The sequence below is a fragment of the Ovis canadensis genome, chromosome 15, assembly GCF_042477335.2.
Source record: "Ovis canadensis isolate MfBH-ARS-UI-01 breed Bighorn chromosome 15, ARS-UI_OviCan_v2, whole genome shotgun sequence".
In the NCBI taxonomy this organism is placed as follows: Eukaryota; Metazoa; Chordata; class Mammalia; order Artiodactyla; family Bovidae; genus Ovis; species Ovis canadensis.
Genome location: NC_091259.1, coordinates 85,775,061 through 85,799,651, shown reverse-complemented (window position 1 = coordinate 85,799,651; position 24,591 = coordinate 85,775,061). Strand labels below are relative to the sequence as shown.

The 24,591-nt window shown below is 38.2% G+C and overlaps 2 protein-coding genes and 1 pseudogene across 2 annotated transcripts; 2 read left to right on the top strand and 1 right to left on the bottom strand.

Annotated features, from left to right (window-relative positions):
• The first annotated feature begins 1,199 nt into the window (after positions 1-1,199).
• On the top strand, positions 1,200-2,147 carry LOC138420511 (olfactory receptor 5W2-like). Its single transcript, XM_069553748.1, has one exon. The coding sequence runs from the start codon at positions 1,218-1,220 to the stop codon at positions 2,145-2,147; it is 930 nt and encodes a 309-aa protein (XP_069409849.1). The 5' UTR covers positions 1,200-1,217.
• An 8,988-nt stretch (positions 2,148-11,135) lies between these two features.
• LOC138420532 (olfactory receptor 5W2-like) lies at positions 11,136-12,080 on the top strand. Its single transcript, XM_069553768.1, has one exon. The coding sequence runs from the start codon at positions 11,136-11,138 to the stop codon at positions 12,078-12,080; it is 945 nt and encodes a 314-aa protein (XP_069409869.1).
• An 8,078-nt stretch (positions 12,081-20,158) lies between these two features.
• LOC138421030 (olfactory receptor 5D13-like) lies at positions 20,159-21,126 on the bottom strand (annotated as a pseudogene).
• Between the last annotated feature and the right edge of the window lie 3,465 nt (positions 21,127-24,591).

Here is a 24,591-nt window from a genome sequence, read left to right as displayed (position 1 = left end):
CTACCTACTCACTAAAATCTGCATTTAATAGCAAATAATATTTTCTTCACAAAATTGGAAGAGTCTGTCTGAACTTGTTAACATTCATAATGTAATTTTATTTTCATGCTGGCTCACATAAAAGTCTTTGCTCTTTTTTCAATGAGCAACTGTTCATGAATATAAAGTGTGTTTTGCTTTATAGAAACAAAAAAATTAAGGTGTGTTTTCTTTTATAGCATAGGTACCACAATAAAAACAAAAACCTGTCCAAATTCACCTCCATGTAAACCAGGTACTATATTTACTTAGGTCTAAAAAAAAAAGTCCATTGCTTTCACTTCAATTTAGATATATACACAGGCATACACATAAACACAACAGAGAGAGCAAGGTCTTTGCATTTTAGAAGCATTTATTATCCCTCATCTAATTTACATTCAATTAAATTGAAAGTCATTTAAAATCTAAAGTGATGCAAATATATGTGGTACATTCTGTTGTTTTCACTTCTTTAGCTCTTTTTCTTCCACTGGTCAAGAGAGTCATCCTAGACGGTAACCTCTCCACAAAGAGGTAATGAGCATTATGGGAAAGCAATAGCAAGTTTCTAGGAGCAGGTCAGTAATAACTTATTTCATGTCTCACCAAATGCTAAGCAGAAGATAAGCTAAAACCAGCAACACAATGATTTTTACTATTACTAGTCATTGATGTACTCACTGTTTCTGGAACTAAGAAGAACATTCTTAAACCAATCATGTCTTTTTGAGAGACAAAAAATAGTAATCTTTTTTGTATTCAAGTGAATATTTTTAAACAAAGGGAAAGCTCAGTACAAAGTCTTAGAATCTGGTCTTGCTAACACTGGTGTCTCTTCCATGTGGTTTTAAAGAACTTTAGAAAGGCAAAATCATCCAGCTCTTCTCTCTGATATAAGAAAAATAAGGCTCAGAGAAGAGTTTGTAGAAAGTAGCAACCTCATGAGTGGCAACCAGATTGACTTGAAACATTCTCAAAGGTCTTCCTCATATGCCTTTTATTATTGCAGAATAGACAGTTATGCCTCTTCAAAGAGTAGGTACAAGACTGGATTATTTTCTAAGGATAAAAAGACAATTAAGGAAAAACAGCAGGCTCTGCCTTATGATTTTTGTTGTTGTTGTGCAGAAGCATTGAACACGCATATGTGATTTTCTTGATAACTTTCTCAAAAGTTTGCACAAGATCAAAGAAGAATGGAAAGAGAGAATTGCTCCTCCGTGACTGAGTTCATTTTCTTGGGAATTACTGATAACGCTGAGAACAAACTCATCCTATTTACAATGTTTCTCCTTGTTTATCTCATCAATCTTCTGGCAAATCTGGGAATGATCACCCTCATTAGGATGGATCCCCAGCTGCACACACCCATGTACTTTTTCCTCAGCCACCTCTCCTTCTGTGACCTCTGCTATTCCACAGCCATCGGCCCTAAGATGCTGGTGGACCTGTTTGCCAAGAACAAATCAATCCCCTCCTATAGCTGTGCTCTGCAATTTTTGGTTTTCTGTATCTTTGTCGATTCTGAGTGTCTCCTGCTGGCAGTGATGGCCTATGACCGGTACAAGGCCATCAGCAGCCCCTTGCTCTACGCAGTCAGCATGTCCAGCAGGGTGTGCTCCCTGCTCATGGTGGGGGTTTACCTGGTGGGAATGATAGATGGTTTGATAAACACGACATTAGCATTCCATTTATGCTTCTGTGGGTCAAATGAGATTAACCACTTTTTTTGTGATGTTCCTCCTCTCCTGTTGATATCTTGCTCAGACACGCAGGTCAATGAGTTAGTGATATTCATGATTTTTGGCTTCATTGAATTAAGCTCCATTTCAGGAGTCCTTGTCTCTTATTGTTATATCATCCTAGCAGTCTTGAAGATCCACTCTGCTGAAGGGAGGTTCAAAGCTTTCTCCACCTGCACCTCCCACCTAACTGCTGTGGCAATTTTCCAGGGAACTCTGCTCTTCATGTATTTCAGGCCGAGCTCATCCTACTCTCTAGATGAAGACAAAATGGCCTCATTGTTTTACACCCTCGTGATTCCCATGTTAAACCCTCTGATTTACAGCCTAAGGAACAAGGATGTGAAACAGGCCCTGGAAAAATTGAAAAATAAATGGTTTTAGTTTTTTGTATTAGGCATTTGTGTATACCTATGCATTCAAATACATATATTGTTTGTTGATTTACTAAAATTAAATGATAGGATACATGAGAATAATAATTTCTCAAATTATTAAAGTGATATTTGTACTAAATCTTAATTTTGTTTCCCCCACACATGTCGTGTTTCATTATGCTTTAAGGATTTGTGTGTGTGTGTGTGTGTGTGTGTGTGTGTGTGTAGCACTTTGTCTGTGTGAAAACCTTTTCTGTCTTTTCCATTGTAGTAATTTTGTTCATTGTTTAATTCAAACATTGTTTTCAATTACACTAAGATTTATTGTGCGTTTACTCAGTGATCTTTGAGCCTGTAGCCTTTTTATATATTATTCTAGATCTTATAGTTTATGTACTACAGAAGTTAGTACTAAAAACAAATTTAAAAAAACAGTCAAGTAATTCATCATTGGCCTCAAATTCATCATGACATAAAACATAAAGGGCTATAATTTCAAAACAAAAATATCTAAAACTATTCAAAATGAAAAGCTACTTTGGATAGAGATCTTCAGTCAAATTTTAAAAAGATTCAATCTGGGAAATGAAAAGGTTGTAGTCAAAGGATCTGACAGTTATTCAGATCTTAAAGTGGCATTACTGACTCAATGGACATGAGTTTAAGTAAACTCCAGCATTGGTGATGGACAAGGAGGCCTGGCGTGCTGCAGTCCATGGGGTCCCAAAGAGTTGGACACAACCGAGTGACTGAACTGAACTGAACTGAAGTGTGCATGTCTATGTCTTTTAGAAGTCATGTTTTCTACAACATGGAAGAACTGTGAGGTCATGTGTTATGTGAAATATCAATAGAGAGGAAGACAAGTACTGTATGATCTCACATATGTGTAAAATCTAAAAAGTCAAATTCAGGAACTCCCTGACAGCCCAGTGATTAGAACTCAATGCATTCACGAACTGGGTCCAGTTTGATCCCTGATCAGGGAACTAAGATCCCGGCAAGCTGAGTGCTACAGTCCAAAAATAATAATAAGAAGAAGAAGATGAAATTCACAAAAACAGACTGAGTTGAATGTTGCTAGGGCCCAAAAGGTAGGGGAAATTGGTGATATAAGAAAAAGTGTACAAACTTTGTTATTTGACGAATAATTAAGGGGATCTAAATGTATATGGTATATCTAGTTAACAATAATGAAAACTTGAGAAATTTGCAAAAAAAAGTATATCTTAACTGTCCTCACTATACACACACTCAAAATGGTAACACTGTGAGATGAAGCCTGTGTTAATCAACCTTATTGTGTTAATCATTTCTCAATGCATACATTATATCACATTCTGTACTAATAATTACACATGGTGTACATTTGAATAAGTTCACATCACATTTGAATAAGTTCACTTCAGTTCAGTCTCTCATTCGTGTCTGACTCCTTGAGATCCCATGAATCGCAGCACGGCAGGCCTCCCTGTACATCACTAACTCCTGGAGTTTACCCAAACTCATGTCCATTGAGTTGGTGATGCCATCCAGCCATCTCATCCTCTGTCGTCCCCTTCTTCTCCTGCCCCCAATCCCTCCCAGCATCAGAGTCTTTCCAGTGAGTCAATTCTTCACATGAAGTGGCCAAAGTACTGGAGTTTCAGCTTCAACATCATTCCTTTTAATGAATATTCAGGGTTGATTTCCTTTAGGATGGACTGGTTGGATCTCCTTGCAGTCCAAGGGACTCTCAAGAGTCTTCTCCAACACCACAGTTCAAAAGCATCAATTCTTCGGTGCTCAGCTTTCTTCACAGTCCAAATCTCACATCCATACATAACCACTGGAAAAACCAAAACCTTGACTAGACGGACATTTATTGGCAAAGTAATGTCTCTGCTTTTGAATAGGCTATCTAGGTTGGTCATAACTTTCCTTCCAAGGAATAAGCGTCTTTTAATTTCATGGCTGCTATCACCATCTGCAGTGATTTTGAAGCCCCCCAAAATAAAGTTTTGTGTCACTGTTTCCACTGTTTCCCCATCTATTTCCCATGAAGTGATGGAACAAGATGCCATGATCTTGGTTTTTTGAATGTTGAGCTTTAAGCCAACTTTTTCACTCGCTTCTTTCACTCTCATCAGGAGGCTTTTGAGTTCCTCTTCACTTTCTGCCATAAGGGGGTGTCATCTGCATATCTGAGGTTATTGATATTTCTCCCAGCAATCTTGATTCCAGCTTGTGCTTCTTCCAGCCCAGCGTTTCTCATGATGTACTCTGCATATAAGTTAAAGTTTGACAAAAATAAGATATCTAAAGATTAGATTTTAAAGACATACAGAAGAGCTCTCTACTTGTTAAAGTACAATATTGTGCTGTTGTTATCAACTATCAATTCTTCTGCACTTCTTCCAAGATAATTTTCTTTCCTGCCTCCTCATCTTCAACCCTGGTTAAATGCCCACCTCTCTGTGGTTTACAAACGATCACCTTTAAGGCATTGCTTTATATCACCCTTTTTGTGAGCATTCTTTGCTAAAGAACTAGCATTTCATCCTTGTTAACAAGCACTGAATTTTGCCCGGGATATAAAATAAATAAACATGAATTTACCTAAAAACAGTCGGCAACATTTTTTGACTATTACTTATGTCTCAATAATACAAAATTCATTGAAGATTTGTTAAGTATCTTAACACACACACACACACATAGACACATACCTCACAACAGTGTATATATATTGTATGTATATACACAACAGTTTTTTGGAAGATGCATAAAATTGTTATGGACACTAAGATAATATTCTTATAAAGACACATGTATTTGTTAATTGCACTAGAAGTAAGAAGCTATAACTTCTTGATATTTGACTATTACATCTGACTTTGATATGGCTTCCTGAAGGCTAAAACACTGAATCAGTTTGCTGAGAAAGCTAGGCTACAGTCCAATCATATTTTTGAAATGCCATAAACTACTGAAGAACACTCTTATTTACACATTAAAATTGCAAAGTTAAAAGCCTCAGATGGTCTTAAACTTTCCAGCTGCCATTGTAAATAAAACGTCCTTATGTAAAAGTATTTCAGAGTGAAAAAATAAAGCCTATGAAATTACTTTGCTTTTCATGGTGGTATTTGTAAAACACTATGGTGATTGCAGCCATGAAATTAAAAGACGCTTACTCCTTGGAAGAAAAGTTATGAGCAACCTAGATAGCATATTCAAAAGCAGAGACATTACTTTGCCAACTAAGGTCTGTCTAGTCAAGGCTGTGGTTTTTCCAGTAGTCATGTATGGATGTGAGAGTTGGACTGTGAAGAAGGCTGAGTGCCAAAGAATTGATGCCTTTGAACTGTGGTGTTGGAGAAGACTCTTGAGAGTCCCTTGGACTGCAAGGAGATCCAACCAGTCCATTCTGAAGGAGATCAGCCCTGGGATTTCTTTGGAAGGAATGATGATAAAGCTGAAGCTCCAGTACTTTGGCCACCTCATGTGAAGAATTGACTCACTGGAAAAGACTCTGATGCTGGGAGGGATTGGGGGCAGGAGGAGAAGGGGACGACAGAGGGTGAGATGGCTGGATAACATCACTGACTTGATGGACGAGAGTCTGAGTGAACTCAGGGAGTTGGGGTTGGACAGGGAGGCCTGGCGTGCTGTGATTCATGGGGTCGCAAAGAGTCGGACACGACTGAGTGACTGAACTGAACTGAACTGATGGCATGTTAAGAAGAGTTATCATGGTAAAAACACCGTAAAATAGCTATTCTATATTATAAAAGATTTATGGGTTTCTATTTCTGGTATATTTTATTACTTTACTCAAACTTCTTTTCAACTGTTGCTTATAAGAAAACATTGGCTAGAATATATTAAAGTCAGATAAAATATGGTGTCAATGAGTGACTGAAAGGCATTCAGTCATGTCTGACTCTTTGCCACCTCATGGACTAAACAGTCCATGGAATTCTCCAGGCCAGAATACTGGGGTGGGTAGCTGTTCCCTTCTCCAGGGGATCTTCCCAATCCAGAGATCAAACCCAGGGCTCTCGCATTACAGGCAAATTCTTTACCAGCTGAGCCACAAGGGAAGCCCATGGTTTCAATGTTATGCCATTAATTATTGGCTAACTAATATATATTAACACTCTGTCTATCTCAATAGTCTTCATTCTTTTCCCATTTAATCTTTCTTTTTTTTAATTTTTATTTTTTACTTTATTTTACTTTACAATACTGTATTGGTTTTGCCATACATTGACATGAATCCACCATGGGTGTACATGAGTTCCCAGTCCTGAGCCCCCCTCTCACCTCCCTCCCCATATCATCTCTCTGGATCATCCCTTGCACCAGCCCCAAGCATCCTGTATCCTGTATCAAACATAGACTGGCGATTCATTTCTTACATGATAGTATACATGTTTCAGTGCCATTCTCCCAAATCATCCCACACTCTCCCTCTCCCTCAGAGTCCAAAAGTCCATCCTATACATCTGGGTCTCTTTTGCTGTCTCACATACAGGGTTATCATTACTATCTTTCTAAATTCCATATATGTGTGTTAGTACACTGTGTTGGTGTTTTTCTTTCTGGCTTACTTCACTCTGTATAATAGGCTCCAGTTTCATCCACCTCATTAGAACTGATTCAAATGTATTCTTTTTAATGGCTGAGTAATATTCCATTGTGTATATGTACCACAGCTTTCTTATCCATTCATCTGCTGATGGACATCTAGGTTGTTTCCATGTCCTGGCTATTATAAACAGTGCTGCGATGAACATTAGGGTACATGTGTCTCTTTCAATTCTGGTTTCCTCAGTGTGTATGCCCAGCGGTGGGATTGCTGGGTCATAAGGCAGTTCTATTTCCAGTTTTTTAAGGAATCTCCACACTGTTCTCCATAGTGGCTGTACTAGTTTGCATTCCCACCAAGAGTATAAGAGGGTTCCCTTTTTTCCACACCCTCTCCAGCATTATTGCTTGTAGACTTTTGGATTGCAGCCATTCTGACTGGCGTGAAATGGTACCTCATTGTGGTCTTGATTTGCATTTCTCTGATAATGAGAGATGTTGAGCATCTTTTCATGTGTTTGTTAGCCATCCATATGTCTTCTTTGGAGAAATGTCTATTTAGTTCTTTGGCCCATTTTTTGATTGGGTCATTTATTTTTCTGGAATTGAGCTGCATAAGTTGCTTGTATATTTTTGAGGTAAGTTGCTTGTCATTTGCTTCATTTGCTATTATTTTCTCCCATTCAGGAGGCTGTCTTTTCACCTTGCTTATAGTTTCCTTTATTGTGCAGAAACTTTTAATTTTAATTAGATCCCATTTGTTTATTTTTGTTTTTATTTCCAGTATTCTGAGAGGTGAATCTTAGAGGATCCTGCTATGATTTATGTCAGAGAGTGTTTTGCCGATGTTCTCCTCTAGGAGTTTTATAGTTTCTGGTCTTACGTTTGGATCTTTAATCCATTTTGAGTTTATTTTTGTGTATGGTTTTAGAAAGTGATTTAATTTCATTCTTTTACCAGAAAATTACTAGAGCTAATCAATGAATATAGTAAAGTTGCAGGATATAAAATCAACACACAGTAATCCCTTGCATTCCTATACACTAATAATGAGAAAGTAGAAAAGGAAATTAAGGAAACAATTCCATTCACCATTGCAACCAAAAGAATAAAATACTTAGGAATATATCTACCTAAAGAAACTAAAGACCTATATATAGAAAACTATAAAACACTGATGAAAGAAAACAAAGAGGACACTAATAGATGGAGAAATATACCATGTTCATGGATCAGAAGAATCAATATAGTGAAAATGAGTATACTACCCAAAGCAGTTCAACACAATCCCTATCAAACTACCAGAGGTATTTTTCACAGAGCTAGAACAAATAATTTCACAATTTGTATGGAAATACAAAAAACCTCGAATAGCCAAAGCAATCTTGAGAAAGAAGAATGGAACTGGAGGAATAAACCTGCCTGACTTCAGGCTATACTACAAAGCCACAGTCATAGCTACTGTTTTGGTAAAATAAATTTGTAAATAAAACATTTTATGCCTACTGCTGCTGCTGCTGTTAAGTCGCTTGAGTCGTGTCCAACTCTTTGTGATCTCATGTATTTCAGCACACCAGGCCTCCCTGTCCATCACCATCTCCCGGAGTTCACTCAGACTCACGTTCATTGAGTCCGTGATGCCACCCAGCCATCTTATCCTCTGTCGTCCCCTTCTCCTCCTGCCCCCAATCCCTCCCAGCATCAGGGTCTTTTCCAATGAGTCAACTGTTTGCAGGAGGTGGCCAAGGTACTGGAGTTGCAGCTTTAGCATAAGTCTTTCCAATGATCATTCAGGACTGATCTCCTTCAGAATGGACTGGTTGAGTCTCCTTGCAGTCCAAGAGACTCTCAAGAGTCTTCTCCAACACCACAGTTCAAAAGCATCAATTCTTTGGCACTCAGCTTTCTTCACAGTCCAACTGTCACATCCATACACGACCACTGGAAAAGCCATAGCCTTGATAGACAGACTTTTTTGGCAAAGTAATATCTCTGCTTTTGAATATGCTATCTAGGTTGGTCATAACTTTCCTTCCAAGGTTAGTCCTAGCTTTTCTTCCAAGGCACAGTGAAGTGAAGTCACTCAGTTGTGTCCGACTCTTTGCAACCCCATAGACTCAGGCCTACCAGGCTCCTCTATCCATGGGATTTTCCAGGCAATAGTACTGGAGTGGATTGCCATTTCCTTCTCCAGGCAACCTTCCCAACCCAAGTCTCGAACCCGGGTCTCCTGCATTGTAGACAGACGCTTTACCATCTAGCCACCAGGCAAGTCACAAGCATCTTTTTGTTTCATGGCTGTAGTCATCATCTGCAGTAATTTGAAGCCTAAGAGGACTTAAATTCATCATCAATTTTCTTTAATACACATATCTTGTTTTTGCCTCTTTAATAAGAGAGGAAATTGTGAGTCATAAAAAGGCTTTAACACCTGAGTCAATCTTTATTCTAAAAAGATATAGTGCAGGAATAAAATAAGTGCATTTTCCCCACTTTTCATTTCTAATGTTTGTTTGAATCCAAGTATCCCCACAAACTATGTCAAATCATTGCCTTAATCAAAAATAATTGATTTTAGGTATGGATTATTTGAATCTATTGGCTTTTCATGCATTGCTTTGACATTTCTTCATATATTTTTATTACTAGAAATATTGCTAAATGACATAGAGAAGGTGAATATTTCAAAAAGAAAGAAACCAAATGAATAATAGGAAGATGTAAATTACTAAGTTGGGAAATCTTGTAATTCCTGGGATCTCTGCTTTGACTAGGTAAGGGGAGTTCAGATTCAGTGTAACTGTGCAGCTTAGACTTAACATAATCTGTATTTTTCTTACTGTCAGATCAGTATGTTGACAATAGTGAAGAAATGAAGCTTATTTTTTGCAAAGATTGTTACTGTTTTCACAGGGGAAAATGCAGAGCAGAAAATATAATTAGCCAAATGTTAGCAAACACTGAGCCAGAGGGTGGATGCTTCAGAGACTTAAGTCCCAAATGCTACCTGGCAAAATAAAAGGTTAGCTGTTTATTTTTTAGACATCAGTAGCAAGGACATGGAGTCGCACAGAGTCGGACACGACTGAAGCAACTTAGCAGCAGCAGCAAAGACAGAAAGACCTGCTCATTCCAGGTATGTTCTTGAGTCTCCAGATTTAAGAATAGAGGAATAAAATTTTTTTAGCATTAAAAAATGAGAAATTTCTCAATTAATTACTTATGCCTACCAATTCAATATAATAAACTCATGAGTTAAAAAATCAGAAAATATTTTCTTCTCAGAATTGGAAGAATCTGTCTCTAGTATCTATAAAATGATTGTTTAATTATTTTCTTTTAATTTAGATTCACAGGAAAGCCTTTACTCTTTGTCACTGGGGAAGCATATACATATTTTTTAAAATTTTATTTCAAACATAATATAGGCAGAACAGTATAAATAGCAATATTTGGAAACTTAACTCCATGTAAATCATACGCCAATATGTACTTAAAGAAAACCTGTCTCCAATATGCTAATTCTTAGATCAGTAGAGACATGCAGACATGACGCAAGCAGATACATACACAAGGAGGACACTCGACACATCGGAAGTGTTCATTACACCTCATCTCATTTTCTTTTTAATACAAAAGTCAATTAAAATCAAAGACACACAGATGTGTGTGTTAAATTCTGTTGTTTTCACTTCTTTGTATTGTTCTTCTTTGGCTGGTCAAGGGATCCATCCTCTGGCACCAGGGCGAAGCAGAGATCAGTAAAGAGAACTGTGGCAAAGGAGCAACACGTTTCTACAGTAAAGCTCAATAGTGCCTATTTTATGTCTACCAGATGCTGAAGGTAACAGACCAGGACGGTAACATAGTAATTTTCATTATGAATGGTTGCTGATATGCTCTAGAATGTATAGACAATCATTTCAAATCAACATTAGCTGAGCTGTATTCTGAGAAACATAACAATGGTAACAAATTTTTGTGCCCAAATGACTATTTCCAGAGATGGAAAATGCTTAATCCTATAACTAACAGCCAGGTCTCTCAAACATTGGTGTCTCTTCTATGGTATTTTGAACATAAAATAAGACATTAATTCTTCCAATTATACCTCCAGAGGTAAGAAGGCAAAAACCTAGGAAAATGAAAAACTCATAGAGTTTTATATACATCATAATGACATGCAGACTTAGATAAAACTTTTTCAATGTGTAATATAGTTTTTTGTTTGTTTTTATTTTGCCAGGTAGGTAACAATGTTCCTTCAAAAAGTAGGGGCATGATTGGGTAATTTTCTGAGTATAAAATGACATTTACACAAAGAGACTGTGCTCTCCTTTACAGATATTTTGCAGATGTCCGTACATTTGTCTACACTTTTCCTGATCATTTTGTCAAAAATTTAGATAAGAAAAATTAAAGAATGGAGAAAGAAAATTGCTCCTCTGTGACTGAATTCATTTTCTTGGGGATTACCAGTGATCTGGAAGTGAAAGTGACCTTATTTGCCATGTTGCTGATGGTCTATCTCATTAATCTTCTGGGAAATCTTGGTATGATCATTTTGATTAGAATGGATCCCCAGCTGCAAACGCCAATGTACTTTTTCCTCAGCCACCTCTCCTTCTGTGACCTCTGCTATTCCACAGCCATTGGGCCCAAAATGCTGGTTGACCTTTTAGCCAAGAACAAATCAATCCCCTTCTATGGCTGTGCCCTACAGTTCTTGATTGCCTGTACCTTTGCAGATTCTGAGTGTCTCCTGCTGGCAGTGATGGCCTATGATCGACACAGGGCCATCAGCAGCCCCTTGCTCTATGCAGTCAGCATGTCCAGTGGGGTGTGCTCCCTGCTGGTGGCTGGGGTTTACCTGGTGGGAATGACAGATGCTTTGATCCACACGACATTAGCATTCCACTTATGCTTTTGTGGGTCAAATGAGATTAACCACTTCTTCTGTGACTTACCTCCACTCTACCTTCTTTCCTGCTCTGATACACAGGTCAATGAATGGATAGTATTTATTGTTTTCGGCTTCATTGAATTGAGCTCAATTTCAGGAGTTCTTGTCTCTTACTGTTATATCATCCTAGCAGTCTCAAAGATCCATTCTACTAAGGGGAGGTTCAAAGCTTTCTCCACCTGCGCCTCCCACTTAACCGCTGTGGCAATTTTCCAGGGAACTATGCTTTTTATGTACTTTAGGCCAAGTTCAATCTACTCTTTAGATCAAGACAAAATGACCTCATTGTTTTACACCCTTATGATTCCCATGTTAAATCCTCTGATTTATAGCCTACGGAACAAGGATGTGAAAAATGCTCTAGGAAAACTAAAAAATAAAAGATGGTTTCAAAGATTTATATAACACATATGCACACACATATAGTAGTTATTATTTTTGCAAAATTATACGGTATGATGCATGAGAAATATAATTTTATCAAATTACTTAATAAATGAGTATCTATAGTAAAGTTAAGCCATAGGAAATTGTTGCAGTTTTCAAAACTTGTCATGCTTCATTTTATGTCTTGACCTTATCTGTGAAACCCTGTGTAAAACTTCCTGGCTCTTCAAATTCTATCATACGTTTTGTATGTATCCATTCATTCAAACATTATTATTTCAAGTGTATTAATATTTATCAACTATTTAATTCTTCTTTGTCTGTCTCTAAGTGCTTTACATTTCTTTAAAAACCCATTAGTTTGTATAAAAATGAACCGTATAATCTAGATGAATAAAGAAACATTTACTAACTAACCACACATACAATTCATAGTAAAGTTTAAGACTTTCATTAATTAAAAACAAAAAAAAAGTAGGGTTAAAAATCTAGGAAAAAATGTCAAAACATAGTGTGCAGAAGAAAGGTTTTCTTTAAAGGAGATATTGTCAGATCCAAAACTTTGGGAAGGAAATGATTCTAGGAAGATAATTTGACACTTATAGAGGTCTTGAGTTGAGCAGCTGTATACCTTTTCAGGGGATTCCCAGTGGCTCAGTGGTAAACAATCTGCCTGCCAATGCAAGAGATGCAGGGGACTCGAATTTAATCCTTGGGTCAGGCATATCCCCTGGAATAGGAAATGGCAACTTGCTCCAGTATTCTTGCTTGGAAAGTTCCATTAACTGAGGAGCTGGGCAGGCTGTGGTTCCTGGGGTCACAAAGAGCTGGATGCAACTGAACACACAGACACATACATACACACACCTTTTTAGACTTAAGAAATCCAAAACTGAAAGCAATTTGGACTCCGTGGGAGAGGGAGAGGGTGGGATGATTTGGAAGAATGTCACTGAAACATGTATAATATCATATATGAAACGAATAACTAGTCCAGGTTCGATGCAGGATACTGGATGCTTGGGGCTGGTGCCCTGAGACTACCGAGAGGGATGGTACAGGGAGGGAGGAGGGAGAGGGTTCAGGATGGGGAACACGTGTATACCTGTGGCAGATTCATGTTGATGTATGGCAAAACCAATACAATATTGTAAAGTAATTAACCTCTAATTAAAATAAATAAATTTATATGTAAAAAATAAATAAATAAATAAAATTACATTTCCCTAGCAGAAACAAATAAATAAAAAATAAAGTGCCTTGGTAAATTGCATAGTTTTCCTTAATAATTAGCTATCAACTCCTCCCATTCTTAGCTCTGATTAAATGTTCCTTTTTATAGTTCACAGACAACCATTTTCTTTAATCAGTCTATTTAATATTGTCCTGTTTGTGAAATCATGACCTACAGTATGAGATTGTGAACAATCTTTGCTCAAGGATCCTACATTCTGTCTGTATTATCCAAAGCACTTACCTAATGTTTGGGACACAAGTGGAGAAAGAGAGAGAGGGAGAACAAAGTAAAGAAAAAGGAAGGAATAAACAGAGTAGATAACATTTGTGAGTGTTCATTAGACATCAATAATTAACAAAATAAAAATTAACTGAAGATATGGTATGTGGCTTGAATGCATATATATATAATAAATGTTAAGAAAGAATATAAAATGGTTGTGAATACCAGGGTGCTGATCTATAAAGAAGATACATATTACACTAGAAGTAAAGAGCATTCATCTGGATACACTCTTAATGTGTATCTATTTTGTGGGTTTCTGCTCTAGAATCTGATGCTAAACCACTGAATCAGCATGTCTAAACAATACAGATATATTTGAAGAAACATGTAAAATTCATGTACTTATTTATTACAGTTGCAAAAGTTAAAAAGCCCACTGTTTGTTAGATTTTCTAGCTATTATTGTAGAGTGACTTTGTGCAAAAAACATTTCAGAATGAAATTAAAGCCCAAGAAGATTCTCTGGCTTCCACAGGGGGCATTTGTGAGAAACTGACCTCTTCCACAGAATCATACTGGAAAGAACTTATGAATAATTTTTTTAAAAAAAAAGACCTCAGAGGTTTTCACCTGTACTATGTTTTCTCATTTTACACACAATATTTTAGAACTGTTCTTTATCAGCAGAAACATGGTAGAAATCATTTTTTGAGCTATATTGTCCAAGAAAAATGGAGTGTTGGTGGATTGTTGCTAATTTAGGGAATATAAATGTGTAATCTGGTTAAGTAATCTCTATTTGACTGCCCTGTATCAGAGCATGTAGAGATTCATTTGATCTACAAATTGGCTGTTATTATGAGATCTAGTGGATGTGAACAAAAGGCAAGAATATTTTAAGTCCTATCAATGGAATTATAAAATTAAAATTGACTTATTCAACTGTCTGAGGGCCTCCAACCTCAATTTACCAGTATCTCCCTGGAAGGAACTTGTACACATAGATATACCTCAGCTTTTCTGACTATCCTAGGGATATGGTAAAGAATCTGCCCGGAATATGGGAGACCTGGGTTTGACCCCTGGGTCTGGAAGATCCCTTGGAGAAGGAAATGGCTACCCACTTCAGTATTCTTGCCTGGAGAATTCTGTGGACATAGGTGCCTGGTGGGTTACAGTCCATGAGGTCACAAAGAGTCTGACATGACTGAGGCTGACATGTCTCCATACCATCTGACTCTGGCAGACAGTAAGACCTTCATTCAAGGATGTCACAGAAAATTTAAGCCATATCAAACACTTTCCCAACCCCGACAGTGTAAAACTAGAAATCAGCTAGAGAAATAAGTTTAAAAATTTTACAAATGTATGGAGATTAAACATATCCCTGAACAACCAGTAGTTCAGAGAAGAAACAAAAAAAGAATTTAAAAATATCCTGAGACAAATGGAAATAGAAAAATATCATGACCAAAATTAGAGGACAATAACAAATTACAATAAATACAGCTTTAAGAGAAAAGTTTGCAGTGAAAAAATGCTTACATTAAGAAAAAAAAAAGCTAAGACCTTTCTATACCCCAAGGAACTAGAAACGCACAACATGCTAAGTCAAAAGTTAGTAAAAGAAAAGAAATAACAAAGATCAGAGTTAAAACAAATGCAATAGAAAAAGTCAATCAACATGAAGGCTGTACTTTTGAAAAGGTAAGCAAAATGGAGGGAAAAATAGCTAAATTTATCAAGAATAAGGGAGAAGTCTCAAATAAATACTATAAATGGCAGAAGGGATATGACCATTGATACTACACAAAAACCAAGGATCATAAGAAACTACTATGAACAATATACATCCCTTCCCCCCCCCAAAAAAAAGAAATCAAATGACTTAGAAGAAATTGTTAAATTCCTAAAGCATAACACCCTACAAAGACTGAATGAAGAAAAAATAGAAAATCTGAATAGACAAAATACTGATAAGGAGATTGAATCAGTTATCCAAAGCTCCCCCACAAGATAAGTCCAGGACCACATGGCTTCATTGGTGAACTTTAACATTTGAAGAATTAGTAATTTTTAATCTTTTAAAAAAAAATAGAAGCATAGGCAGTACTTCCAAACTCATATTATGAATCCAGCATTACCTTTATCTCAATACCAGAAAAAACACAACAAGGAATGAAAATTAAGAGTCAATATTCCTATTGAACATAAATGCAAAAATTTCTGTTGGAAAACCAAATTCAAAACTGCATTGAAAAGATCATACACTATGATCAAGTGTTATTTATTCCAAGCATGCAAGGACAGTTCAACATGTGCGAATCAACTAGTGTGATATGCCACATTAACAAACACAAATAAAAGTAATTAATCATCTCAATAAATGCAGAAAACAAATTACAAAATTCAAAAATTTTTCATGATGAAATTCTCAGCAAACCAGTTAGGGAGGGAAACTGTCTCAACATAAATAAAGGACATATGTGACAAACTCAGCTTCAGTTCAGTCGCTCAGTCATGTCCAGCTCTTTGCGACCCCATGAATCGCAGCACGCCAGGCCTCCCTGTCCATCACCAACTCCCGGAGTTCACTCAGACTCACATCCATCGAATCAGTGATGCCATCCAGCCATCTCATCCTCTGTCGTCCCGTTCTCCTCCTGCCCCCAATCCCTCCCAGCATCGGAGTATTTTTCAATGAGTCAATTCTTCACATGAGGTGGCCAGAGTACTGGAGTTTCAGCTTCAGCATCATTCCTTCATCACATTAAACAGTGAAAAGGTAAAATCTTTCCCTCAAAGATAAGGAACAAGACAAGAATTTAAGTGCTTCTCAATAGAGTGAAACCCTAAGAGATCTGGTATCCCTGGAAATAGAGAAGTGCCTGATGGAAAGTGATTTTGGAAAATAATCATAATGAAGTAAGCAAGGACAAACTCCAATGTTCAAATATGTGACTAGAGAAGCAGATAGTGGTAGTAAAGCTCTTGAGTGATATAAACACCCCCTCAGTTTCAGTTCAGTTCAGTCGCTCAGTCGTGTCTGACTCTTTTCGACCCCATAAACCGCAGCACACCAGGCCTCCCTGTCCATCACCAACTCCCGGAGTCTACCCAAATCAGTGTCCATCGAGTTGGTGATGCCATCCAACCATCTCATCCTCTGTCGTCCCATTCTCCTCCTGCCCTCAATCTTTCCCAGTATCAGGGTCTTTTCAAATGAGTCAGCTCTTCACATCACATGGCTGAAGTATTGGAGTTTCAGCTTCAACATCAGTCCTTCCAATGAACACAGAGGATAGATCTCCTTTAGGATGGACTTGTTGGATCTCCTTGTAGTCCAAGGGACTCTCAAGAGTCTTCTCCAACATCACAGTTCAAAAGCATCAATTCTTCGGCGCTCAGCTTTCTCTGTAGTCCAAATCTCACATCCATACATGACTACTGGAAAAACCATATCCTTGACTAGATAGATCTTTGTTGACAAAGTAATGTCTCTGCTTTTTAATATGCGGTCTAAGCTGGTGATAACTTTCCTTCCAAGGAGTAAGCGTCTTTTAATTTCATGGCTGCAATCACAATCTGCAGTGATTTTGGAGCCAAAAAAATTTAAGTCAGCCACTGTTTCCACTGTTTCCTCATCTATTTGCCATGAAGTGATGGGACCAGATGCCATGATCTTCGTTTTCTGAATGTTGAGCTTTAAGCCAACATTTTCACTCTCCTCTTTCACTTTCATCAAGAGGCTCTTTAGTTCCTCTTCACTTTCTGCCCTAAGGGTGATGTCATCTGCTATTTGAGGTTATTGACATTTCTCCTGGCAATCTTGATTCTAGCTTGTGCTTCCTCCAGCCCAGCGTTTCTCATGATGTACTCTGCATATAAGTTAAATAAGCAGGGTGACAATATACAGCCTTGATGTACTCCTTTTCCTATTCAGAACCATTCTGTTGTCCCATGTCCGGTTCTAACTGTTACTTCCTGACCTGCATGCAGGTTTCTCAAGAGGCAGGTCTGGTGGTTTGGTATTCCCATCCCCTTCAGAATTTTTCACAGTTTATGGTGATCCACGCAGTCAAAAGTTTTGGCATAGTCAATAAAGCAGAAATAGATGTTTTTCTGAAACTCTCTTGCTTTTTCGATGATTCAGCATATGTTGGCAATTTGATCTCTGGTTCCTCTGCCTTTTCTAAAACCAGCTTGAACATCAGGAAGTTCACAGTTCATGTATTGTTGAAGCCTGGCTTGGAGAATTTTGAATAAACTCCAGACTTTCTGAAATCGGTATTAGCTTAGAAACGGCAGGATCTCTAAATTGAACATGACCAGTGCCAATAAACTACATTCAAGAACTATTTGTGAGATACCCTTTTTATAATGGAAGTGTCATTTTGTGGTTCTGAAAACTGCAGGAGAGTCAAATGTTTATAGAATGTGCAGCTACAGCTAAAGACTTAAAATTAGACAAAGAAATATACTTCAAGTTAGAGTACTTAGCAATAGAAGCACTCATTTAAGTCATTGAGTGTATTATGTATGCTATTTTAGCTTTTTAAATCTCCTGTGACAACTATATTCATTAAGGAGACGTCATCTAAAGTCTTACCCAGGTGAATAGTCAGTCACCTAGTCGTGTCCATCTCTTTGTGACCCCATGGACTGTAGTTAGGTTATTCTGTCCCTGGGATTCTCCAGACAAGAATATGGAGTGGGTTGCCATTCCTTCTCCAGGGCATCTTCCTGACCCAGGGATTGAGCCTGGGTCTCCTGCATTGCACGGAGATTCTTTACCATCTGAGCCACCAGGGAATCTCCCTTACCTAGGTGAGCACAGTAGTAAATGTTATGAATTTAGTCAGAAATTTTCATTTTTATTCATCCAGCAAGTATTCATTGAAGGCCGAATTTGTTTTCTAGGTAAATTTCTAGGCATTAGAGATATAAGATCCAATAATAATACCAGAAATTTCTACTCTCTTGGAGTGTATAGAGGGAGAAGGAAATGAGGCAAATAAATTATTGCGTGTACTTAACATATCATCTGTTCCTGCAAAAAGATTATCATTAAGGGGGTAAAGAGTGATTATCTCATTTTATTAGATTTTCAGAAAAGACTTTTCTTGGTAGGTGGTATTTGAATAGGCACATACATGATTTAATAGAAATATATTTATTAACAGTGGATTGAGCACTAAAATATTTTGGAGCCTATTAACTTCCTTACAAGGTGTTTCATCTTTCTCCATTTCAAGTTATTATGTCAGTGAGTGTGGCAGTATGTATACTGTATGTCACTGAGTTCAGTGTGAGGATTGGCATGGTATAAAACAGACTCTACTTGAACAATCACTTATGAGCATTTGGAACTGAGCATACTATAGAGGGCTTCCCAGTTGGCGCTAGTGATAAGGTACCTGCAGGAGACATAAGCGATTCTGGTTCAGTCCCTGCATCTGGGAGATGCCCTGGAAGAAGGCTTGGCAACCAACTCCTGTATTCTTGCCTGGAGAATCCCATGGGCAGAGGAGCCTGGCAGGCTACAGTCCAGGGTCTCAAAGAGCCAGACATGAGTGAAGTGACTTAGCACACAGCATGCACGTGCTATAGAGAGAAAGGATGATGATGTGTGGAAGGCACAGGTAGACAGGACTCTGTGATGCCCACAGGTAGAAAGTATCTTTAAAATAGTGACAGAAGGGAAAGCTAGGAAATGATGGCTATGAACTTTCTTAGTTCATTGAATTGGCTAAAGTAAAACAAGATCCAAAAGGGCAGCAGAATACTCATACAAAATATGTTTACTAAGATGGACTCACAGTAGGGAGTACAACTGAAAGGATGAGTGTGAGAAACAGTCTATGCTCAGCTGTAGCACCAGCCAGGAGGATGGAACACAGCTTCTGGGGCACAACAGCTGTGTAGAGTGCAGGTTTACAAACAGCCAAGAAGCAGTTATGTGCAACAATACTAAAAATTAGTTGTTGTTGTTGTTGTTTAAGAGTTGTGTGTGGTTTAGGAGGAAAGAGAGAGAAGCAGAAGTCACACACCCTCCTTCCCTGTGTCTCTGTGTATCTTTTTCTGTCTCTTATAAGGACACTCTCAATGGATTTTGGGTTCACTTTAAGCTCATCTTGACTCTTTCTTTAATTACATCTGCAAAGCTCTTATTTCCAAATAAGGTGACATTCTGAGTGCTGGGTGACATGGATATCTGGGAGATACTCTTCACCCACAGCACTTCCATGTTGGCTCAGAAGTTGAAGAAGCTCCCTGAAATGCAGGAAACCCAGGTTTAATCCCTGGGTGAGGAAGATCCCCTGGAGAAGGCAATGGCTACCCGCTCCATTATTCTTTCCTGGAGACTTCCACGGACAGAAGAACCTGGCAGGCTACAGTCCGTGGGGCGGCAAAGAGTCAAACATGACTGAACAACTCACAGTTTCACTTTCATACACCCACAACACACATCATTTTACACATGATATACAGCTGTTTTATTTGGCATTGAACGGAACAAAAACTAAGAGATCAAATAGCCAATTTATGACTCTAAATTAACAATCTAGTGAGTTGACTACGTAATTTGAGTCATCATCTCTACAAGAAGATTTAATCAACACTATGTAATAGATCATATTTCTTTTGGACATACAGATCTTCGACCAAATTGTATTAAGTGATTCATTAATTTCCTGACACTCTCTTTCACATCTTTGTTCCTGAGGCTATAGATTAGAGGGTTCAGCATGGGACTCACTACTATATAAAACACAGAACCTACTTTGACCCTGAGCCATGAGTTTGGGGCCTGGGTACACAATAAGGAACAAGATTATCCCGTGGAGCATGGTGATGGTGGTCAGATGGCGGGCACAAGTAGAGAAGGCTTTTTGGCGCCCCCCAGCAGAGGGCATTTTATGATAGTGCCAAAAATGGAAATATACGTAGTGAGGATAATTGCCAGGCTGCTCACCTCGTTGAATATGGAGATGGCAAAAGAGATCACTTGGCTGATAAAGGGGTCAGAGCGGGAGACGGAGACAATGGCAGAGTGCTCACAGGGGAAATTATTTATGATGTTAAACCCACAGAAGGATAATGTCTGGAGAGGACAGGTGAGTGTCAGGGAGGAGACTACACCCCACATATAGGGACAGGCCACTAAGGATGCACAGAGCTTTGGGGACATGACTGCTGTATAGAGCAGAGGCTTACAAATGGCCACAAATCGGTCACAGGCCATGACTGCCAACATGAATGCCTCTGCCACTGCAAACATACAAGCCGAGAACAATCGCATGATGCATCCCGTGAACGAGAGGGTTCTGTCTTCCACAACCAAATTCTCCAAGAGTTTGGGTGTAACTGTGGTGGAATAGCAGAAATCAACCAAGGACAAGTGACTGAGAAAAAAGTACATGGGGGTGTGGAGTTTGGGACTGATCCTGATGATGGTGACCATGCCCAGGTTCCCCACCACGGTGACTGCATAGACGGTGAGGAAAACCAGGAACAAGGGAACCTGGAGGTCGGGATATTCTGAGAAGCCCAAAGGGTGAAGATGGCTCCAGCACTCTGATTTCCTTCAGCAAACCACATAATTGTTGTTGGAGAAAATCTGAGACAGCGATAATAAAATAACAAGGATAATGATGACAGTGCATGGATAGCTCATTTATCGTGCAGCAGACATTGTCTTAAAATACTAGTGCCTTAGTTTTGACCACTTCGGAGAAGGCGATGGCAACCCACTCCAGTACTCTTGCCTGGAAAATCCCATGGACGGAGGAGCCTGGGAGGCTGCAGTCCATGGGGTCGCTAAGAGTCGGGCACGACTGAGCGACTTCACTTACACTTTTCACTTTCCTGCATTGGAGAAGGAAATGGCAACCCACTCCGGTGTTCTTGCCTGGAGAATCCCAGAGACGGGGAAGCCTGGTGGGCTGCCGTCTATGGGGTTGAAGAGAGTCAGACACGACTAAAGCAACTTAGCAGTAGCAGTTTTGACCACTAAACGAGACTTTGAAAAAAAAAGACTTTGAATTTCAAAACAAGCAGTCTCATATTTTACAAAGGGAAATGGAAGCATATCTGAGTTAAGACACTTGTTTGAATTAACACAGCGTGCTAGTGATGAGTTAGGTTTGAAGTTGATCATGAGTGACAGAAATTGAATTTAGTGTAGAGTGAGAGAGAAATATTTTCTATAGTGTTGCAGAAAAACGTGTTTTTCACAGTTCCACCATTCTGAAGGTCGGTGTTGTTTGGTGGGAGTAACAGAACAATAAAGGAAAACATGGCACTCAGATTTATGTTTAAAAGCAGGAGGCGTAATGTTGTTAGAGGCCGTAGTACTTCTGTCGTTACGTTCTAACTGAAGATCATTGAAAAGGCAGAGGTCATGAGTCACCACAAGAATTTTCACATCTTGGAAAGCATAAATGGACATTGAAGAAAATAAAGCTCTATCTTCAAGTTTTCCAACGACTGCAGTTTGATGCTAAAATTACTGGCCTTGGGTTCAACGCAGCGACCTGGTAAAGTCAGGAAGCTGTATTATAATTTGTACCCTCCCTTTTGTTTCTTTCCTATTTGTGGCCGTTTATCATTTTATCTCACACAGCGCCACTGATGTCTCTCTCTTTCTCACTGATGCTCTCAGTATAGCCTTTTAAACTCTTTGATCAATATCTCTTAACCTGCTATCAATATTTCTAATCCAATAAATTTATTAGGAATCTTATAGCACTAAAGGCTTATAGAATATCTCAGTTACAGAGAAACTTAAAATATATTTTGCTCAACTCTTTCACATTCTATACTGTTTCTCAAGAAAATCAGAAAATACAGTAATAAACACAAGAGGTTACATTATCACCCTCAAGACTTCTGGTGACAGGAATATTGAGTTTGATTAAAACTACAGGTGATAACCTTGCTTTGAGTCATACAGTCATTATTTGTATACATTATTTTGAGAAACCAAAAGCATCTTGTACTGGTAAGCAGTTTATAACAACAGAAGTATATTTATTTAGCAAAGATTTTAAAATAAGTTTAACCAATAACAAGCACACATCTGAAATATTCATTAATAAAGGGACTGTTAGTTTGACTCTCATAAACACAGATGCAATTTTAGTTTTGTCTGACCCTGTGAAGGGAGAAATAATTCATTATTTCTTAATAGCTTCATGGTACTTTTGACACTCAAAAAATGTATTTCCCATATGCAGAAAAGGGAATGGGTGGGAAGTGGAAGAGAGTTAGTGACAGGCAGCCTGGCACAGTGCAAGAAGCAAGGAGTTGGAAACAGACATTTAAATTCAGCTCCAAGCTTAGGCATTTACCGTATGATCTTTGGTGAATCACTCAGATTTTATGAGCCTCAGCTTCTTTATCAATAATAATGACATGAAAATATATATTTTATAGGTGTATAAGTATTAAGTTAGGAGATGACGTTAATATAATTAGCACCAAGTCTGACAGTTGTGCAATTCAAAATATATAGGTTTTCCCACCCTCATCCATTTTAATTCTTAATACTCTGAATAACTGGTATTATTTTTAAACACCTATTATTTTAAACAATCTAAGAAACAGATCAAGGTTCAAAGTTGGCAGCAACAGAACTGCAGGAACAGTTTGTGAGGTCAAAGAGTAGCTCAGCTCTTTTTCTCTATTTCCTCTTGGCCCTGTTCATGCTAATTCATCAATCACTGTCCTTCAATAACTGTCTCTGTTCCCCTTGTGTTTTCTCATCATTATCTGACTCTTATTAATCAGCCCTCTTTAATCTCCTGGTCACCGAGGCTCAGCCAGCTGCTCTGTGCTGCTGGTAACCTGCACTGTGAGAAAATCACTTTCTTCTTTTCTTGATTACTGTGGCTGTTATGACAGTTTCTGACTCTTAAAAACTTTCATTTCTCCCTATTAACTAATTTATCAAATCTAAATTTCTCTGCTCCATTTTACCTAAACCCTTATCCTAGCTATATTCAATTTTCAACCCTCTTTAATCAAGTCAGTATTCTCAGAAGATAATGCCTGCAATTTCCTTTTTTCTTACACACTGATGCAGCACTTGAACAGTATATACAGCATTTCATGCAAATTACTGTCACGAGGACACGTTTCCTTTTCACTTCAGCCATGTTTTCCACACCCTTGACATACCTGCACACATTACTGTCAGAAAAATGGAATTGTATATTATGGGGTTTATTGTTATTTTATACAGATGATTCTTATCTTCTTTCGAGTCAATTTTGAGGTGTTGAGGAATTATAATATTCTTTTTAAAAAGTTCATTGTGACTACTCTGCAAAGCACAGTGTGGATATTCTCAAAGCAAAATCCAGGATGATACCCCAGTGACGGGGGAGGAGATCAAAGCTCAGCCTTCAGGAAAACGGACTTGGGAGACATTGCCGCACGGAGACTGACAGTGTCCACTGCTTTAGAGGTTTCAGGATCTCAGTGTTCCCCAAAGGAGGGAAAAGAAACAAGATAGATCATCCCACCTGAAACCAACTCACCTGAAGATTCTGTTTCTACTATTAATTGTCTCCAGGGGCGTTTCCACTCAGAATTCAAACATCATGTAAAACCTTAAGGAGTGAACCAATATAGGAGGAGCCCACAAAAATTTAATGTGACCGGAATATACTTCTTTCTTAACATCCAGAAAAACTCAGAGAAAGAAGAAACAGAGAGAGGGGGAGAGGGATGTGGAAGCTGAATCTGACTCCTATGAACAAAACGTAGGGCTTGTGTATGCTTCCAGGACCTCGGGGATTTAGGCCCCAGAGAGCATTTCTTGAGGTCTTTATTTTTATATCACACATGAATAAACTAGCTTGAATGCTTTTTTCATGTGGCAATTTGCAAGAAGGTAGTTCCTTCTGAATCACTGGAGATGGCACCTCAAATACCCCATTTCATTAATTTCTTTAAAAATAATTATAAAAAAGTATATGAACTGAATAAGAAAACTTGGTGACTATAATAAAACCCCAAACAAAAGATAAATAAGCTAAAATGAAACTGTTCAGAGATATT

What these genes read in the sequence shown, in the direction of transcription:
- LOC138420511 (XM_069553748.1), top strand. Translation starts at nt 1,218, where the DNA reads ATGGAAAGAGAGAATTGCTCCTCCGTGACTGAGTTCATTTTCTTGGGA.
- LOC138420532 (XM_069553768.1), top strand. Translation starts at nt 11,136, where the DNA reads ATGGAGAAAGAAAATTGCTCCTCTGTGACTGAATTCATTTTCTTGGGG.